General features: G+C 40.9%; 1 protein-coding gene across 1 annotated transcript in view; it reads right to left on the reverse strand.

Moving 5' to 3' along the window:
* The window catches only part of CUBN (cubilin), a 134316-nt gene that overhangs the window by 6367 nt on the left and 109648 nt on the right, over window positions 1-18301 (reverse strand). Inside the window, exons 55-61 of the mRNA XM_033165105.1 lie at window positions 16984-17143; window positions 15017-15166; window positions 13445-13642; window positions 9466-9595; window positions 7702-7919; window positions 1552-1760; window positions 365-527 (exon numbers count right to left, since the gene is read on the reverse strand). Of these exons, the coding sequence (XP_033020996.1) occupies window positions 365-527; window positions 1552-1760; window positions 7702-7919; window positions 9466-9595; window positions 13445-13642; window positions 15017-15166; window positions 16984-17143 (1228 nt within the window). The remainder of the gene's footprint in view (window positions 1-364; window positions 528-1551; window positions 1761-7701; window positions 7920-9465; window positions 9596-13444; window positions 13643-15016; window positions 15167-16983; window positions 17144-18301) is intronic.

The following is an 18301-nucleotide window of genomic DNA, read 5'->3' on the forward strand; positions in this document are numbered from 1 at the left end:
TGGGTTTTTTAATATTTTATCTCTATGACATTGGAGTTGTTTTTCTCTTTAAAATAATTGAAGCAATGTGCATGTTTTCTAAATTAGTGGCCTAACAGTCCTAACCAAGCCCCACCTTCTAACCCCTCTGATCTCCCCAAATCCTCTCCACCCAGACAGATACATTTCAGTCATCATCTCTTCCATCAAGTCTTTTCTTCTCCAGGAAGCTGGATTCTCTCTATAATCGGTTTCCTAATTTGATAACACTGAGCTATATAATTGCTGGTTTTTAAAGTTTTGAAATCCTCCCTGGAGTTGTGCAAGACAAAGGAATGGCTTATTTTACAGGATCTTCTGGGAAGAAAATGAAAATTATACTCACTGTCCACAGTAGTGTAGGTAACATTGAAACCTGCTCTTTCTACATACATGTCAGTGACAAACTTAATGGTCAAGAAGTTGTCAGTAGAAAGAAAAGGAGCTGGAACTCCGGAGCCACAAAACTTGCCAACAACTGTAGCATTTTCATTACTACCATCGAACAGCTAAAAGACAAAACAGAAACACGACTTTCTATGGCATGATATGTGTGTGAGCTGAACAGTTAAAAGCTACAGGAACGATTGGTGCAAGGAGTTCAGGTGTTCAGTTTGGTTACATGTCTCACAGGGTGTCTTACAAATGCAAGAACTACTACAATTGATAGTTCAGCTGGTTAGAGTGTGGTGCTGATAACACGAAGGTCACAGGTTCGATCTACATATGAGGCAGCTGCATATTCCTGCATCACAGGGTGTTGAACTAGATGATCGTAGACCACAATTCTAGGATTCTATGAATTATTATTATTATTATTATTATTATTATTATTATTATTATTTCAAATCAAAATAATGGTCAGGTTAAGATGTAACCTTTTATCCAGATGCTCTGTCCTTGCACCACCCCTTCCCTCTTCTCTTTTTGGTGCACTGCAATTGAATAATCATTCAGTTAACTAACCATAGTTTCCTGTTACAGCCAAGGCAGGAAACCATGGATACAAGGTTTGGCACAAAGCAGGATTGGAGCCCAGAGTTGTGTGTTTGTTTAGGAGGCTATTCCTTGCAACCATTATTACACAGTTTGGACATAATGGGAAATTATGGTTATGTAGCTCAGGAGGACGTCGATCATAGCATGCCAAGATGGGAGGAGAAATGGAGCAGAACAAGAATCAAGCAGTCAGACAAAGACTCATGCTTAAGAAACCAAGTTATGCAAGTCCAAATGGAATCAATTTCTCATTTTGATTTCGTGTAAAAAAGGAAGACATTTCCAACTAAACATTTAGTGCATGTTCACTTTCTTGTTGAACTTGAATTAACCTTTTCTTTTCTTTTTCTTTGAGAAACTTGAGGACATGTCCGTTTAGAGTCATAAAACTATTTATTATATTTCCTTTACCCCTGCAGTCAGGTGGACTTTGAATGAAAAGAAATAAGGGAACAAAAGTTATTTTGTAGCCTATGGTCAAAACACAGCAAAGAGAGTGCCTTGCATTTCTTGATTAGCACACACTGATCTTACCTGCACATAGTCATAGCGGCAGTTTTGAACAGACGATTCTGCTTCCAGTTGAAAAGTGTTAAAGGTGAGATTGACCAGCTTGTTTATGGGGGCAGCTATAACCCACACACATTCAAGATCTTTGTCATATTTGCCATCCATGTCGGAGTCTGGCGAGCCAAAGCTGTAACTTGAATTTGTCAGATAACCACCGCAACCTTGCTGAGGGCCTGTTAAAAAGAGAGATCTGCCATGTACTGCATGTTTCATAGCAGTATTTTAAAGGATGTTCTGTATTTTTTTTTTTTTGGTCATATTTAGTATCACTTTTCCTATTCCGGTCTTGATGCTTATTGTCAACTATGGGCTTTTGGGGGCTGAACTGCATCGTTTTTATGCTTTGCACAGATTTTTTCAGTTTTTGTTTTGTTAAACTAAGCCCTTTTCAATATTTGGACAGCAGAATCTCACACGCTGCCATTGCTTCTAGACTCCATAGACAAACGACTCATACTATTCACTGAACGCGAGAAGATTGAAGCAAAATTTCCCTTAAACTCCTCCCTCGTTATATTCAGTGTAATGTGTGAAAGTGGCGGTGGATATGTCAGGAGCCGGCTCCACAGCTACCAACAGGACTGGTTATTTGATAGGAAGGGATGCATCCCCCTGACCAAGTAGTCAGAGGCAAAAAATGCCCCAGCTGCATAATAAAAGAGCACAGCTGGCTGCACTTTCCAGGAGAGTCCCAAATTGAGGGAGAGAAAGCATGGAGAAGTGATAGCTTTGGCGAGAGGGGAGCCAGAAAGGTAGAAGAGACAGAAGGAAAGCAGGAGATTGGACGTATATATTTATTTCATATTTATAAGCCACTTGATTGTAACAAGTGTGCATGCACACGAAAGCTCATACCAGGAACAAACTCAGTTGGTCTCTAAGGTGCTACTAGAAAGAATTTTCGATTTTGTTTTGATTGTAACAAAACCTCGTAGCAGTTTACAAAAAGACAGAGGGAGGATGGAAGAAAGAGGGACAAAAGGGGGAGCAGTGTGAAGTAGGGGGGATAACTGGTGGGGAGCAAGGGACAGAAATAGCAGGAGTTGGTAAGGAATGTATGCAGACCAGGCAAAAATTTCTAGTGGCAGATTTAAGGGAGTCAAGAAGGGAGTCTATCAGACAGGGGGTGAAGGGGTGATGGAGGTGAAAGGTGGTGGAGGGGTAAGAAAATACACAGGAGCGTGATTATGGTTGTATATGATTTTTTTTAAAAAAATTAATGTATGAGAGAATGTATGCAAATGTATGAATGTATATTTGTAAATGTCTGTTTATATATCTTAATAAAAATTTAGTTTTAAAAATAGACGGGGTGCCAAAGGAAGGCTGCGGGAGTGCAACAAGGAGTAGTTCCCTTGAGAAATAAAGCACACAAACCAAAGGGTTCGGTGATTGCCCGTTGATGATAAAAGAATACATAAAAAGTAAGTAAAAGCAACATACATCTTATCATGTCACAAGTTTTTTTATATAAAAAAACAGTAGGTGGAGCTGTGTCTTTGTCTTCAGCCCACAAGAACTAATATTCCTAGATTCTATTAAAGTCATTGGGATGTTAAAAAAAAGAAGTGCTTACATTTGTATGCAAACATCTAATTGCTCAGTCAATAGAGCATGAGACTCTTGATCTCAGGGCCATGGGTTCGAGCCCCATGTTGGGCAAAAGATATTTATTTATTTATTTATACCCCACCCATCTGGCTTTCCTGCATTTTAGTGGGTTGGACTAGATGACCCTCTTGGTCCCTTCCATTTCTACGATTCCATGATTGTTTGTGGTCAGGTGATCAGAAATGAAATCTGATGAGTATCAGGTGCTTATAATGATCAGATCAAAATAGGTATATTTTTTTGCTTGGCTGCATTTTTTTTAAAGAAAAAAACCCCCCAACATTATGGAAAAGAATACTTCATCATAATGAACTTGGGATGCTGATAAACCAAAGTAAAAAGATCTGCTGAGATTGGATGCAATGGCTGACATGCCTTAATAAACCAATTGGGGAAACTGTTTTGTTATTTATTTACATACTCTTTTTCTCCTATGATGAAACTCAAGGTGGCAAAGAGCCCAGGCAAGCTCTCATCACTTCAACAAGGTTACTGCATCATGTGTCTTCCAACCATGGTTCTGATGGCATTTCCCTGCGTAACATATGCCTAAGAATCAAAGAACCTCTTCAGCCAAGCCATAGGCTTGGACACACAAATATACATGCGGAGGGATCACGCTATATAGCTGGGCATCCTGGAAAATTTCACAGCAAGAGCTGAATAGGGCCTTTCTAGAAAGCACGGGATTAAGTCAGAGCTGCTGCAATGCCATTCCCCTAGGGATGGATGGAACAGTCCATTTCTTGATTGCATCCACTTCACATGTGTGTATTTTGCATTAGTCGGTTCTGCCCCATTTCTGCATCAATTTGAAGCTTTTTTTAAAAAAAAAAAAGTGTGAAAATTTGCATTTAATTATTCCATATCAGAATCTGTATTTAAATACGTATTGCATCACAAAACAAACATTTAAATGCATATTTGAGATCAATGTGTGCATTTCAGACTAAAATGCATTTTGGTACTTTTTAAATTTCAGAATAGTATCACAAAACTTGGAGAACTATGGCCAGGCGGTGCAAATTTTGTTGGGTTTGCTTAAAAATGTGAACAAAATTATACTACATCCCTAAATGCCCCTGCTCCCAGATGCTTTTTCATTATACACACCTGGAGGACCAACAAGTTCCTCCCACCCCCACTTTGGTTGATTTGGATAAAGGCCTTACTGTGGATTTTGAAATTTTATAAAATGGGATAATTGAAAGAGTGCGTAGAGCTCTTTCTGAGCCCCTGTCCGTGCAAACTGGAGCAGCAATATTACCCTGTGTCTTTTGCACATAATGTTTCTGCTAATGTAACCCATTGCAAAAATGTGCCTTTCTTGTGACAATCTCTCACTGCTGACTTGGCGTGAACTGATGGAAAGAGGTTTGAAGCCAAATATTGAGCAGTGTGATTTTGGCTTAAATGTAGTGCCTGTATGCTGTGACAGCAGTATTAGTGCAACAATATTTCTGGCTCAAATGAGATAATTGCGAAAGAAGCAGCAGCAGCAGCAGCAGCAGCAGCAGCGAAATTGATAGAATTACAGACACAACATTGGTTGGAATGGCACCAGCAATCATGAAGGGATGAAATATGAGAGAGTCACATCTAAGGCAGAGGTTTTCTCTCCATTCAAAGCATGGATGATATTCAATCCATTCAGCTCCACAGGAGATAACTGTAAATACTTGGACTTAATTATAAACAGATCTCTGGTAGGGAACTAAGCCAACATGTCGAGCCATATGTAGAATATCACTTCTGAGTAGCTCATGCTTTGTTACATTCTCTTTGCCCCTCATCACCGCAACATTAAAAAGGTGCCAGAATGACACAACAAAACCCAGAATGAAAAACATCCAAGCTAAAAAACAAAAACAAAAATCCAGAGGTAGAGAAATCAGACAAATCTGAATCCTGGGTAACCCAATTAACTGAGACCTCCAATCAACTAGTGAAATTCAGCCTGTATACTTGGGCTATGTACTTGTTTAGGCTGATTGCCAAGCCAAATTGAGAGGGATCTGGGCATTGGTTGGGCAGCCCAGAGCAATTTGGGCCTGTCAGAGGGTGGGGCATCAGGTAGGGAGGGAAGGGGTGACTAAAAGAAAGGACTACTAGGCAGTTGCATCTTCAAAGGAGAAGGTAGGGGTGGGTGGGTGGGTGGGTGTGCTTCTTGCTCAATTTCTCATTCTTCCCACTCCTTGAAGCAACACCACACAGGATTAAATCTTCCTGCTTACTATGAATAAGCAGGAAGTTTTCATCCTGTGTAGTGCTGGTTACTACTGCTTCACAATGTTCCCTTCCAAGTGTCAGAAAACCAGGCTGAGGAGTACAGCTCTGAGGAGGAATGGTGGGAGCCTCCCCCTCCTGCTCCTGACCAGAATCCTGAAGCTGCCCAGGAACAGTGGAGCAGTATAGATTTGTAACAGTGGTTTGCAGAGGGGCATAGTTTTGAAGACAAAAATTGAGAAGAACTGGGGGGGGGGTGTGAACAGCAAAGTGAAGAAGAACAGGAAGACAAGAGAGCTAACGCTCATTAAAGACTCTTTAAATGGTAAGGGACTCCTTTCGCTTTGTCCTGCTTATCTACGGCCAAACGGGGGGGGGGGGGAGGAAGCCAAGTCCCAGGAGCCTAACACCAAGTCACTGCCTTCCCACACTTCCCCCTTCTTCAGTTTGGATTTTCACAGACCTTATCTTTTTCAGTGTATGCCTGGTAAGAGTAAATCTGGATTGAAAGAGGGGAAAGTATGGAAGTGCAGTGATCTGGAGGAGAAATCATATGGACAATGGATAATAAATGGAGGTACAGAAGCTTACCATCCACATTAAATGAGAGTATTGATGAGACCCTACTGATGCAGTACCCCTAATAAAAAGAAGTTGTTGTTTTTTTATAAAAAGAAGTTGTTTTGACTAAATCGCATGATGCTGTTTCTTCTCCTCAATTTTTTTCTAATTAATTCCTATAGCTTCTTTTCATGTCAACAAAATGCTCATCAATAATAATAATAATAATAATAACCCAGAAAAGATGAAGTAGAGATAACCTTATTTTGAAGGAAGGAAATCAGGAATGTTTAAATTGCTCCAAGTGAGTTTACCATTTGTGTTCAACTCCTTCCAAGATTTAATTAGGGCTACCCACAACATTAAGCAGAGCACAGTAATCACATTAGCCAATCTCACTTCGCTAACACAGCCAGGGTGGTGTACACTTGTTAAACATTAATGAAGAATTGCGTTTCACATTTGCCCTGTGGATGCTGCACTAATACAACACCTCTTGGCCTTTCTGTTCTGGCGGATGAGATGGAGCTCCTTTCACAAGATTAATTTCCCATGAGCTTTCTGGCTTTACTTGATTCAGATATGCCTTCATCACCAAAGTGCCCTGCTGATGTTCAGGACTGCCACACCCATCAGCCACAGCCAATGCAGTTCTGCTGGTTGGAGCTGATGGGCATTGTAGTCTGATGCATCTGGAGGGCACCAGGTTGGTGAACCTTGATCTAGATTTAAGCAGAGTTCTTTAACCTACCTTTGAGGGAGGGAGAGGAGAATCCAGAATCCAACCTTCCTCCAAGAGGAAGCAGCACTTTAATTTCACAATGACCTTGTAATATAGAGAAGGTGGCACTCCAGATATACTCCTTATCCCTACATTCCTTTTAGATGGAATCAAATGAAAAAAACCCCAGCTACCAGCTTGTGGTGTGTGCATGTGTACAATGGCTCAGTGTTAAGGATATTTCTGCTACGTCACAAATGCTTTATGACAAAGTGACAAAAAGTTGAGGGAGTTACTCCTAACATACACCGCAAAACCCCAATGAATTACCAAAAGAAGAACAGGTAGGTAGCTACCATATTTTCAGCCTATCACTGATCTATTCAACCGTCATAGGAAGGATGAATTAAAGTCTGCATAGTTAACATTAGGAAGAACCAATTATAACATTTTTATAGCATGAAGCTTGAAATGAGGTGGACACATGCTGAGTTTCTCAAGTGGGCTTCACCACTCCTGTTGGGGGTTCCACCTCTGAGTGCTTCTCCATGCAACAAAAAGCTCCCCTGCAAAGGTAGAGAAGCCTGCACATTAAGGAGAAATGTTCTGGCCCAATCCACTCTTGTGTGTGTTTTACCCCCATAGGAAAACATTCATAAACAATCATCTGGTGCTGCCCTGTCCCCAGTGTGGGGCAGTTCACCCTACGAGCGCAGGATTCTACCACCTCATTCTGCTGCGCATGAAGGTAAGGCTGGGCAGAATGACTAAATAATATTAAACCTTTATACTTTACCCTCACTATGAGTATAAAAAAGGGTACTTCAGGTCTACTAAGGTGCTAAGCATTCACGGATATGCCAGTCTAGGTTTGCACAAACGAAGCACCTAAAGAAAAGAAAATGTAGCAAAGTTTTCCTATAACTCATGCTATTTCATAGCAGCTGGCTTGCATTGAAGGTGCTGGGAGAATTCCCTTTGGCCGTTCCTTTTACCTAGTGTCTCTCTGAACGATGCTCTCCATCCATTGGCTGTTCCAGAGGAATCAGTCCTGAACAGCAGGAGCAAGTTGTTTGTGGAGCTCTTGATAGAAGGTGGGACGGCTGCACCACAGAACGTGCCCAGGAGCGGAGCATAGATGTTCAGGCCATCATACACAGTAACAGAATCCTTGTGGCAAGATGAGGATGCTTCAAGGTGGAAGCTGTTGAACCTGTCAAGGGCATTTTTACTAGTAAGTGGGATTGTTTCAGTCCTGCTTTTCTTAAAATGCATTTGGGGATAAATATCGCATCTGGCGACAGATATCGGTCTCGGGGTGACCAACGCAGCATCCTCTCATCAGCCCCAACCATCATAGTCAATGGACTAGTATTTTATTTCTTTACAGGAATATTTATATACTCTCAGCTCATTAAAAACAATCATGGCAGCATGCAAGAAAAATATGATTAAAGTATCATAAAACACAGAACAAATGAAGAACACTGAAACGTATCTACTCTTCAAAAACGTTTGGTGAAACAAAAATGTTTCCAGTGGGTGACTAAATGTCAGGTCGTAAGTGCCTATCTGATTTCAATAGGAAGAGCGTTCCACTTTGCTGGAAAGAATTATGGCAGAATCTGTCAAACTGGGTTTCTCTCGGTTCCTCGTTTTTCCAATCTTAAGTTCAGTCTACATAATACACACAGAAAAACAATGCATGTGTTTTCCTGTATATTTATCCTATTAAATACATTTGGGCCTAAAGTACGCATTTTCTTCAAGCCATGTTCCTTACTATACTGTATTTTTGCATGTTCCTTTCACTTATATACAAAGATTGTGCACTTTTCGCTAATGTTCACTTTTTGCACACACTTTTGGGTTGGCAATGTGCATCACAGAAATTCAGGGAAGTGCACATTTCAAAGGTTCACTGTGTTTTGGTTTGCATATTGGTCTGGGGTGTGCAAATTAGGTGGATGCATATTAAAATGCAAACCAAAATAAATTTCTTATCCATTCCTGTCCACAGCACCTGAAAAGTACCATGTTGTCTACCCTGGTCTATTCAAGCACTGTGGCATTCTGACTCTTTTTTTTTAATGGGAAAGGTTCTGTACTGAAGAAAAAGCACTTAACGGTAGAACTACCATCACAATCCAATGTAAGTTACAGGTGGGTAGCCGTGTTGGTCTGCCATAGTCAAAACAAAATAAAAATTCTTTCCAGTAGCACCTTAGAAACCAACTAAGTTTGTTCTTGGTATGAGCTTTCGTGTGCATGCACGTTTCTAAGGTGCTACTGGAAAGAAATTTTTATTTTGTTTTAATCCAATGTAAGGTTATTCAGAAATAAGTCCCACTGAACTCAATGGCGCTGCCTTACAAATAAAGTTGCATAAAATTGCAGTCCTACCTATATTTGGAAACAAATCACACTGGGTGCAGCTAAGGTATTTTGAAAGTAAACTTCCATGGGATTGGCTGCATACCTTTAAAGCACATTTCTCTCCACAAATAATTCTGGGAACTGTAGCTTGTTAAGGGTTGCTCTGTGAGAGGTGAACTACAGTACCCAGAATTCTTTGAGGGAAAGAATGTACTTTGAATATGCTTTAAAGATATAGTGTGTGCACAGTCCTAGGTACTACGGCACTAACAATTCCCATGCTTGCTGTTCCTATAGCAGTTTAAAACCAAACCAAACCAAACCAAACCTAGAGACCATGATTTTTTCCATCATAATCTGAAAACTGCTCTTGGCTTACATACTTGAGTGCCACTATCTTGTTGCTTCTGACAGTGATGTAGTACGAACAGTTCATGTTGTGATGGTACTCAGTAAATGAATGGGTAGGGCTCCTGACTGTACCCCGAGAGCTGTTGAACACTCCGCCACAAGCTGCAGTGAAAGGCAAAAGATTGTCATTACTGCCGAAGAACCTCTTTGCCATACACACTTTTGGTCTAGGGTTTCACTCAAATGCAGTAAGCGCTGGTCTATTTTGTTGATACCTGATCAAATGTCCCTTTCATTTGCTCCTTCAGAGTCGGAGTCCAACAATATCTGGAGGGCAACATGGAGGCATACATTCTAGTATATATATATATATGTAATTTGTTATATGGTTTGAAAACCAGCGTACTCCATTTAATAAAACAAATACTAGTATGGATAAAGTAAAGTAAAGTAAAGTAAAATGCTAAGTAAGCAAACTTGAAGACATAGTAAATTAAAAGAGAGATAAATGTTCTATGTAGACCTGATAAATAAATAAAATAAAATAAAATAAAATAAAATAAAATAAAATAAAATATTTATACCCCGCCCATCTGGATGGGTTTCTCCAGCCACTGGGCGCCTCCCAACAGAATATTAAAAATGTGATAAAACATAAAACATTAAAAACTTCCCTAAACAAGGCTGCCTTCAGATGTTTTTTACAAATGGCAAAGTGCTTTGGATGAATACTGAGTATCTCTCTCTACACATTTCGACATACCACTGTTGAAAAGCCATTATGCAGCTCAAAAACGAATGAAAAGGATACAGTAGAAAGAATGACTGAAATATTTTGTAGGCTGTCACACAAACTTTTGAGACTACTGCTATAGTCTCTCGTTTTCCATCTTCTAGAAGTAACCTGGGCAGTTCCAAACTAGAACTTCTGAGCATTCTTCTAAGCAATAATGGGGCAATAATCTGTGTATGAGCATCTTGGTAATAGGGGCAGCGTAAAAGAAAATAGTCTATGGTGTCTATCTTTCCATCATTACAGGGGAAGAGCCTTTTGACAACGGGGATTTTTCTGTAACACCCATCTAAAACTGCACATGTAAGGGTGGCACACCTGGCAAGTGTAAACGCCCTCCTATGACAGTGTACCTCTAATTGGGACAGGTAGGCAGCTGGTTTACAATATATCTTGCATTAGCAGTGGATGAAAAAGAAGGTGCCATAGGCCAGTTGTAGGGAACCTTTGGTTCTGCAGATGTTACTGCACCACAGCTCCCATCACCCCTGGCCAATGGTCACACTTGCTGAGGCTGATGGGAGTTGTAGTCTAGCAATTTCAAAAAGGCCAAAGGTGCTAAGGAACTGCATGGAGGAAAGCAAAAGGCATTCCTCTCAGAAGGTGGAGGAGGGCCAGAGCAAAGAAACCAAATGAGCTGCCAGGGAATCAAACACACCCAGCAAATAAATTCTGCAAAGGGGATTAGAGCTCTCTGCTCCTCCTCTGCCAGCCCTCAGGGAGGCAGTAAACTGTCCCCCCCTTTGGCAGGCATGTAACTTTTGTGGGCTTATTTACAAGGGTGAACTAAAGTACGGTACAACAGAAGATGCAGATAAAACACAACAATTCGTAAAAGTTAAAATTTTAAAAAAAGAAAAGAACCAGCAGAAACTGAGCACTCAGCCTGGAGGTTGAAGGCCTGCCTAAACAACAATGCCATCGGGTAGGTGGCAAAAAGCTTTCAATGGATCTCCTGAGGCAGAGTTCCACAGAGCGGCTGCCCCAGTTCAAAAGAGGCCCTTTTCTGATGACCACAGAGGCTCATATGTGAGGAGACCATTGGTTTCTTTAATAATTTGAGCCACAGTGATGGTTGTTTCCTGTGTCCCTCATTACTTCACTGGTGCAAGGGAAAGGCTCTGCAATGCCCTTCAGTTGGATTCAGTAGGAGATCCCAACTTTTTGGAGGTGGAGAAGAAGAGTAGAAGAAGAGTTTGGATTTTATATCCCGCTTTTCACTACCCAAAGGAGTCTCAAAGCGGCTAACATTCTCCTTTCCCTTCCTCCCCCACAACAAACACTCTGTGAGGTGAGTGGGGCTGAGAGACTTCAGAGAAGTGTGACTAGCCCAAGGTCACCCAGCAGCTGCATGTGGAGGAGCGGAGACGCGAACCCGGTTCCCCAGATTACGAGTCTACCGCTCTTAACCACTATACCACACTGGCTGTCATTGGAGTGTGAGTGAGTGGCTTTGTAACTGCTGCATGGCTCCCTCAGAAGTTAATGTCTGCTTTAAGATCTACTGAAGAATTCTTTTTTTTTTTTATTCTCCATAATGGATGCCATTGGGAGTCTGAGAGGTGGCTCACTCTTTGTCCCCTGGTTCACAGCTCTCTGCAAAACCATCTGTGACCACCATTGTGCTCTGTTTTATAGTCTTCATTTGGCAGTCAACCACTCTGGGCTCTCTCCTGACAAATCGCCCAAACCCACTGCTGTCCAAACTTCTAAAGGACTAGTCATCACAGCGACCTCTAGCATTGCAAAGCAAATTCTTTAACAGGCGATGAATGCCTAGGCTCCCATTCCTCATTTTCAGCTACGGTAGGGTGGAGTCTATTGAGCACTGCCCTTTGGACTGTTGACAAATAAGAGACAAAAGCACAAGAGGTTTAAAAAAGCAGTGCTTATGGTACGCAGGGAGAGAAAAGCTTCTCTCTTCTTCCCCCTTTTGTCTTTTGTGAAAGATGAAGCTAGAAGGAAACAGAATGTTCATGGCTAGAATGTGTTTTGCATGGGCCAAAAAGCCAATAAAAAGCTACTAGTCATACTTCACAAATGTCAGGAGTCAAAGGTCAGGTGGCAGCAGCCAATTTGAGTGAGTTATGAAGGCCTCTTTCACAAGTAAATTAACATTGTCAATCCTTCAATGGTATTCTGTCTAGCCAGTAGCCCTCAGGATGACTCATTTCAAATAATGATACTTGATTTTATGCTTTGAGGCAAATGGCTGTTTCTCAAGGCTATGGCATGGAGGGGGAACATACTACATGGTACAAAAAAATGAGGTTCACATACTTGTTATCGGCCCAAAGATTGATTAAGTCTTAAAAAAAATGTTTTCCAATGTCAAGGTCTGTGAGGTAGCTGGGGCCTAGCTATTTTCTTTGACTCAGAAGCCACTCTCATATTCTTCCCTGCCTAGAATATTTTATACTGGACTAGACACTTCCATTAGCTCAATCCCGTGGGCACTGGACAGTTTGTCTTTAAGAACATTGCACTATGTGATCTTTGCAAAGTAAATTCATATGTAGCAGAACTAAAGTGTTCATAAGGGCTTTCTTATGAGACCAAAATGAGATTAATGTACAGGGAGTTTTTAAAAAGAGCAAACAAGAATAATGCTTTATAGGATGCATAAAATTTACAAAAAAAAATGTATTCCCTGGAAATGTGATGATGATGATAAAAAATTACAAGAACTCACTAAAAAAATGACTACAGATATATGCTGAATGTGTGCACATGGATTTCTCCATTCTGGATTCCACTATTTCGGTGGCAAAGGAGAAGCAGAGGGGAAATTGTTCTGCAAACTGCTTGCTAGAATCCCATTCTGGCACTGAACCTTGAATCATGCAAATGTTAAAAACATGGTATTGCATTCAGGGCCATTTTGCTTCATTGCCAGTGGGATATACACAATGAAAAGAGATGGCCCTGAACTGCTTATTTGGCATTGGGCTAATCCTGAGTGTTTTATGACAATTATTTCTGAAAACAGGAGGAGTGCTTTGTGTGTGATATGTCACAGTTAACTAAGCAGTGGTTCTGAAAATAGCTGAGGTTTTTCATTAGTTAGTGTCTTGTTTGTTTGTTTTTACAAATTTGGAGGAATCCAGAAAGTCAAGGGATAGTTAGGTCTTCTTCCAGGGCATCATTTCGTTGCCTGATGCATAGAAACACATGTTATTCCCACCAACAAAAGGCTATATTTAAATGTGGCTACTCACGGATTGCAGCATAAGTGGCCAGAAATCCGACACCAACAGTATGAGAATCTGTGTAGAAATTCAACAGTGTGGATCCAACGATGCTGATAGGATGAGGGATTTCATTGCCGCAAAATGTTTCTTTGGGGTAAGGACCAGGTCTGTTCCCTCTGAAGACCTTCACTCCATCATAAGCACAATCTCCTAAGGCATTATGAGCTGCACGGCATCAAATTTAGAATGGTTCATCAATATTTTGTGGAATTGTTTACCCACCCACCCTCTACCGGTAGGTACTTTTAAAGCCAATTCACCCCATCACAGAAACTAGACTAGGACACCACTTGCAGAGCAGGAGTGGGAGAACTTTTTCAGACCAATGAAAAATCTTCAGGGGGGCAGATGCCAATGGTGGGTGGAGGCAGAAGAAAAAGTGAATGGGATTAGAGGCAAAGGCAGGTAGACCATCTCCTCTATTTAATTTAAGGAAGAGAACATCAAACACAGTATCAGATGATAACTTCTTTAAAGAGAGAGAGAGAGTGTGTCCCATATAAATTTCAAATTTCCTTTCTCTCAAAACTGATTGCAAAACTGATATCTTTTTCAAACTGCTTGGTTAGAGGTTATTTTTTATATATGAAAAAACCCTAAAGTGGATCATGCTGTAACCGATAGGTGACATTCTTGCCTGCTGCACGACTGCAATTTTGTTTCTTGTTTTGTAGTAAACAAGAAGCTAGCAAAAAAGTAATAATCTGGAGTGGCACAAGTCAGCACAATGGTACAGTTGTTTCTGATTTCCAAAATACAAGCACATGCCAAGATGAGTGAATCATCTCTTAGGAATCATCTCCCACTCCTTGTGTGCTCGATTTCAACTAAATATTTGTGATACAGTGTGTTCTGTACCCTTCTGGTTAGAGTGAGCCTAGAACACTTTTGAGCTATAATACATCATTCCAAACACAGATAAAGAGCGAAACCGTTTGTTTAGAGACAGCTGGTCTTGGAGGCCTCATAAAAGATAAATAGGAACACTAATCTTCTAAGTGGCTCCTTTACTGTTCCTGTAACGCTTTTCGGAAGTAACTACTTGCTGCTGAATTTTTTCCTACTTTATGGATGCTTCTGAAATCCTCTTCATCTAGAATTGTACCCCAGTTTTCATTTCCCACACTGTCTTAAACAACATTGTGTGTGCATATATGTGAATAGGGAAGTCTGATACATCAGTGTGGCAACTCCAGATCTGCCTACTCAATGTGAAGGCCAAGGACAGACATCTGGGCCAATGAGCTGTGCTGTGCTGTGCTGCTGGGAAAGCACTGCAGCAAGTGCCCAAGATTTCCAGGAGCTGATACCTGCTCAGAATATGCCTTTAGACACATTCATTCTGCCAGAGGGAACGTTTTCACAATTTTGTAAATACCAAGGTGAAATAATAATTTATTATTTATACCCCACACATCTGGCTGGGCTTCCCCAGCCACTCTAGGCAGCTTCCAACAAAATATTAAAATACAGTAATCCATCAAACATTAAAAGCTTCCCTAAACAGGGCTGTCTTGGATTAACATTTCTGTCACTTACATTGCAAACCGAACGTTTGGAAACGTAGGATGACGATGGACTGCGGTTCCACATCTATGATATAATTGCAATTCAAGTTGTTGTCGTATTGATGGGGAAAGTTAGGAGAGGCAATTCGACCAGTTGGCGCAGTGAAGTTCACTCCACACCCTGCATGTAAACAAAGAAACACAGTCAGTTGCCATTGAAAAAGTTCAAAATCAATTATCTCCATGTGATTTCTGGGTATAAGGACAGAATGGTGGTTGTTGTTGTTGTTGTTGTTGTTGTTGTTGTTGTTCAGTCGTTAAGTTGTGTCTGACTCTTCGTGACCCCATTGACCAGAGCACGCCAGGCATCCCTATCCTCCACTCCACAGAATGGTAAGGACATTTAAAATACTTTCCACTTTTTGCAGCCTATAAAGTGTCTCAGTACATGCTCTGGAAAGGTATTAAAGTCAAGCAAAAAATTAAAATATGTCAGTTTAGTCTTATTATTTATCCTCTACCCAGCCAAATGAATGTTTAAGTTGATTTACAAGCAATTACTGGTAATGATTATTGCTTGTGTGTGTGTGTGTGTGTGTGTGTGTGTGTGTGTGTGAATATGTATGTATGTATGTATATATATATATATATATATATATATATATATATATATATATATATATATAACCAATACATTTGTCTCATGCTTCTCATTCTAATACATCTAAAACCATGCTTCCTCAACCTCAGCCCTACAGATGTTTTTGGCCTACAACTCCCATGATCCCTAGCTAGCAGGACCAGTGGTCAGGGATGATAGGAATTGTAGTCTCAAAACATCTGGAGGGCCAAGGTTGAGGAAGCCTAATTTAAGATCCTAGCTCTCACTGAGAAGTGAGAGCTATACCACTTCAAACCTCAGGTGGAGGTCTCATGTGTCTATATATTCCTCTACAGCAAAATAAGATAATTCCTGCATATAGACAACCAGCAAATGAGAAAGTGTGCAAAACCGGAACTGTTCTCCTTGAGACATTTAGTTGTCTGTGTGTAAATAATATTTTCTATAAAAGAGGATTTACTCTTGTGAGCCTTCACTTGCAATGTGATGTGGCATAGCTACAACTGAACTTAAATCTACACCCCACACATACCCTGGGATATGGATCCATTGTGCCATCAGTTTGCATCAGTGTATCAATCCTATCAGATCTGGTTAGTGTCCCAGTACACTGCCACAAATGGAGCTTCTGTGGAGAAAGGGAAGTCCTTTACTCCTATCCTCTGCATTTGTGATGCCACTGTACTGACACAGTTTGAATTGTTGTTGTTCAGTCGTGTCCGACTCTTCGTGACCCCATGGACCAGAGCACGCCAGGCACACCTATCCTTCACTGCCTCCTGCAGTTTGGCCAAACTCATGCCAGTCGCTTCGAGAACACTGTCCAACCATCTCATCTGCTGTCGTCCCCTTCTCCTTGTGCCCTCCATCTTTCCCAACATCAGGGTCTTTTCTAGGGAGTCTTCTCTTCTCATGAGGTGGCCAACAGTTTGAATTAACCTCCCAATAAACAGTGCCAACAATATAGAGGCCTACATCCTAATCGGTTTCCAATTCCGGTATGCAAGCACCCAAGCTACACTTCCAATACAGATGGCGCTTCAGATGTAGATCATCACAGCAATCCTTGGATTCAGAATTATTTACTGCATTTTACTTCTTTAAGACCAGAATGCATCTACCTCTTCCAAGAAGGCTAAATATTGTGCTGCTGAATATAAAACTCTCCAAGGACTTATTTTAGCATATTTGTAATTTTGCTTTCTGTTCTGTGCCTGGCATTTTATAGCACAATACAGTTATTAGTCATTTTATTACTATGGCTCTCTATTTTGTTTTGCTTGGATTTATTTTATATATTTTACAAAGTCTCTTTTTTCTAATACTGACTATTGACCATAATAAAGAGGTTGATTGATATTGATTGATTTACTTACTGTTTATAAAAGATGCAGAAAAGCCACGTCCTGGGATGTCCTGTGACTGAAACACTACTGTCATCACATTTCCTGGCGCAACAATAGGTCCGGGAGCTGAATTTCCACACCCAACAGCTAATACTGCATCTTCCTGTTCATTATCACGTCCTCTCAACACCTGAGGGAAAGGGTTACTCTTTTTTGAACATCTAAATAAGGCCTCGTGCGGGTTTTCATTTTACACCAGCTCCAAACAGTTTATGGCAATCCTGGTTTTAGCTTACAGGCCAGCAAAACAGCAGGATGTTAGATTCATACAGAAAGACAATGGGCATATAATAAAAACACCCATTCTCAGTTGTCACAAGACCCAAACCCTGATTGTAGCACCAGGTTTCAAAATGTGAAGGGGGGGGGAACAGTTAGGAGGAAATCTTACAGACGGCACCTTTCGCTTCAGCTCTTCAATGGCACTGTTAAGTCTCAAAGCTCAGTGTACTCGCTGGTACAGTATTTCCTTGCTGTAATGTACTCAGCTGAATCCTAGAACAATAGGATCCAGAATGCAGCAGTCTGATTGGTCCGCAGGAGCCACCCAATCCAGCTCCAGGTGGAAGTGAATCAGCGACCTGATTGGCCTGCAAGAGCAGCCAATCAGGCTCCTGGATGAAGTGAATCATCAACCTGACTGGCCTGCTGGAGCAGCCAATCAGGCTTCTGGGGGAAGTGAATCCACAACCTGATTGGCCTACAGGAGTAGCCCGGAATTAGCCAATCACGTGGGGCCCATTGTGTAAATAATGTATATATAGCAGACATTCTAGGGAAAGATTCATTGCTACTATGAGCTGAATAAAGAGCATGAAATTCACACTTAACTCCCAGTATATTTCACTTACTTTACCTGCTAGTGTCAGTTTCAGGCTGCTAATATATTTTAGGAAAGAAAAATACAGTAATTTATATGCACTGCTTTCCCCCCCTTAAAAACGTTTAGCGGTAGGCCTGCTCTCATTTTCCTACTTATATTGAAATATTGCCCCTCGACGAGACCAAACTTAGATTAACAAAATGTTTAGGGGTATGTGTACCCCTGCGCCTCCCCAGAAAAAAGCACTGTTTATATGTACTGTGCATAACTGAAGAAGAAACACCTGAAATCATCTATCAGTGTTCAAATGCAGCCTCAAACTTTGACCAGGGAGGTGATGGAATTAACGGTGTGCTTAGCATTAATTCACTCTTGAATGTAACCCTGCTTGGGTGAGTTTTTCATTCTGGGAGAAAACTTATTAAAATCCATTAAGGTGAACAAGTTCAAACTGTGGTGAGCACG

The sequence above is a fragment of the Lacerta agilis genome, chromosome 12 (genome assembly GCF_009819535.1).
Source record: "Lacerta agilis isolate rLacAgi1 chromosome 12, rLacAgi1.pri, whole genome shotgun sequence".
Classification (NCBI taxonomy): Eukaryota; Metazoa; Chordata; class Lepidosauria; order Squamata; family Lacertidae; genus Lacerta; species Lacerta agilis.